Source organism: Mandrillus leucophaeus, unplaced genomic scaffold, assembly GCF_000951045.1.
Source record: "Mandrillus leucophaeus isolate KB7577 unplaced genomic scaffold, Mleu.le_1.0 Scaffold634, whole genome shotgun sequence".
Lineage (NCBI taxonomy): Eukaryota > Metazoa > Chordata > Mammalia > Primates > Cercopithecidae > Mandrillus > Mandrillus leucophaeus.
Window position 1 is genome coordinate 137,837 of NW_012106853.1, and position 2,332 is coordinate 140,168.

The 2,332-nt window shown below is 58.7% G+C and overlaps 1 protein-coding gene across 1 annotated transcript in view; it reads left to right on the top strand.

Annotated features, from left to right (window-relative positions):
* The window catches only part of IL3RA (interleukin 3 receptor, alpha (low affinity)), a 38,974-nt gene that overhangs the window by 32,814 nt on the left and 3,828 nt on the right, over positions 1-2,332 (top strand). The window contains exons 9-11 of the mRNA XM_012000628.1: positions 353-490; positions 1,068-1,120; positions 1,615-2,271. Of these exons, the coding sequence (XP_011856018.1) occupies positions 353-490; positions 1,068-1,120; positions 1,615-2,271 (848 nt within the window). The remainder of the gene's footprint in view (positions 1-352; positions 491-1,067; positions 1,121-1,614; positions 2,272-2,332) is intronic.

Consider the following 2,332-nt stretch of genomic DNA (forward strand, 5'->3'; position numbering starts at 1 on the left):
TCCTTCCTTCCTTTTCCTTTCTTTCTTTCTTTCTTTTCTTATTTTGACACACAGTCTCTGTCACCCAGGCTGCAGTGCACTGGTGTGATCTCACCTCACTGCAACCTCCACCTCCCAGGTTCAAGTGATTCTCCTGCCTCAGCCTCCCAAGTAGCTGGGATGACAGGCACCTGCCACCACACCCGGCTAATTTTTGTATTTTTAGTAAAGACAGGGTTTCACCACGTTGGCCAGGCTGGTCTTGAACTCCTGACCTCAGGTGATTCACCTGTCTCGGCCTCCCAAAGTGCTGAGGTGAGAGGCATGAGCCACCGCGCCCGGCCCCTCTTTCCTTCTTTATTTTCTTTTAAACTACAGGTCAGAGGCACAACCTCCTTCCAGCTACCCAATCCTGGAACGTACACAGTGCAAATAAGAGCCCGGGAAAGAGTGTATGAATTCTTGAGTGCCTGGAGCAGCCCCCAGCGCTTCGGTGAGTGGGGAGAGTGGGGTGAGCGGGGCGTGCCCCTCCTGTCTCCCTCACGGGAACCATCCTTGGTCACGGAAACACAGGCCACCCCCCGCCCGCCTGCCTCTACGGGTCACCAGTTCTTCATTGTTTCTTGGTGTTCTGCCTGCAAAGGAGAGGAGATTCACTCCCCTAGTTTGTGACCTCCAAAAGGAGCCTGAACCTGATGGTGACCTCACACCTTAATCTTAGTCACGAGAGGAGACGTGGAGGGGGAACAAGGTCATCCCACTGACAGACACCCCCTGGGCCTTGGAATAACACCGAGGCGGGCGGATCACGAGGTCAGGAGATCGAGACCATCCTGGCTAACACGGTGAAACCCCGTCTCTACTAAAAATGCAAAAAATTAGCCGGGCGTGATGGCAGGTGCCTGTAGTTCCAGCTACTCGGGAGGCTGAGGCAGGAGAATGGCGTGAACCCGGGAGGCGGAGCTTGCAGGGAGCCGAGATGGTGCCACTGCACTCCAGCCTGGGGGACAGAGCGTGACTCCGTCTCAAAAAAATCAAATCAAATAAGGCAACCGTCTGCAGGCCAGGGGTTGCTCTCTCCCATCCAGAGTGGCTGTGTCTATGGACTCTGCAGCCGGATTCAGAAAAGGATTGCTTGAGAGTAAAAGCTTCTGGCCAGGCACCATGGCTCAGGCCTGTCGTCCCAGCACTTTGGGAGTCTGAGGCGGGTGGATCACCTGAGGTCAGGAGTTCGAGACCAGCCTGGCCAACATGGTGAAACCCCGTCTCTATTAGAAATAGAAAAATTAGCTGGACGTGGTGGCAGGTGCCTGTAGTCCCAGCTATTGGGGAGGCAGAGGCAGGAGGAGAATCGCTTGAACCCAGGAGAGGGAGGTTGCAGTGAGCTGAGATCAGATCGCAGCACTGCACTGCAGCCTGGCCACAGAGCGAGACTCCTTCTCAAAAAAAAAAAAATTAATACAAAATACACAACACACACACGCAACAGAGCATGATCCTTCTCAAAAAAAAAAAAGAAATTAATACACACAAAGTGCACAACACACACACACTCCGTGATACCCAGAAAATCGAGTTCCAAGCACGCCGGTGGTGCCTCAGCTTCCCCCCGCCCCGTGCTGACCGCACCCGAAGCACCTGCCACGCTGCGAGGCACAGTGGACGCCCCGGCGCTCCCCGCGTCCCCAGCACCAGAGGCAGCCGGGGATCCACGTGTCTTTCAACTCCCTTAGGCTTCCGGGCTGGGGCTGGGAGGCCCGGATGTACCTCCTTGTTCTGGGACGCAGGGTTCCGGGCTGTGAGGGCCGGATGTCGCTCTGGGTCCTGGGACGCAGGGTTCCGGGCTGGGGCTGGGAGGTCCGGATGTCCCTCCTTGTCCGGGAACGCAGGGTTCCGGGCTGGGAGGTCCGGATGTCGTTCCGGGTCCCGGGACGCAGGGTTCCGGGATGGGAGGCCCGGATGTACCTCCTTGTCCTGGGACACAAAGTTCCGGGCTGGGGCTGGGAGGTCCGGATGTCGCTCCGGGTTCCAGGCTGGGGACCGGAAGCCCGGACGTCGCTCCGGGTCCCAGGACGCAGGGTTCCAGGCTGGGAGGTCCGGATGTCGCTCCAGGTCCCGAAACACAGAGTTCCGGGCTGTGAGGTCCGGATGTCGCTCTGGGTCCTGGGACGCAGAGTTCCGGGCTGGGGCTGGGAGGCCCGGATGTCCCTTCTTGTCCGGGAACGCAGGGTTCCGGGCTGGGAGGTCCGGATGTACCTCCTTGTCCTGGGACGCAGGGTTCCGGGCTGTGAGGTCCGGATGTCGCTCTGGGTCCTGGGACACAAAGTTCCGGGCTGGGGCTGGGAGGCCCGGA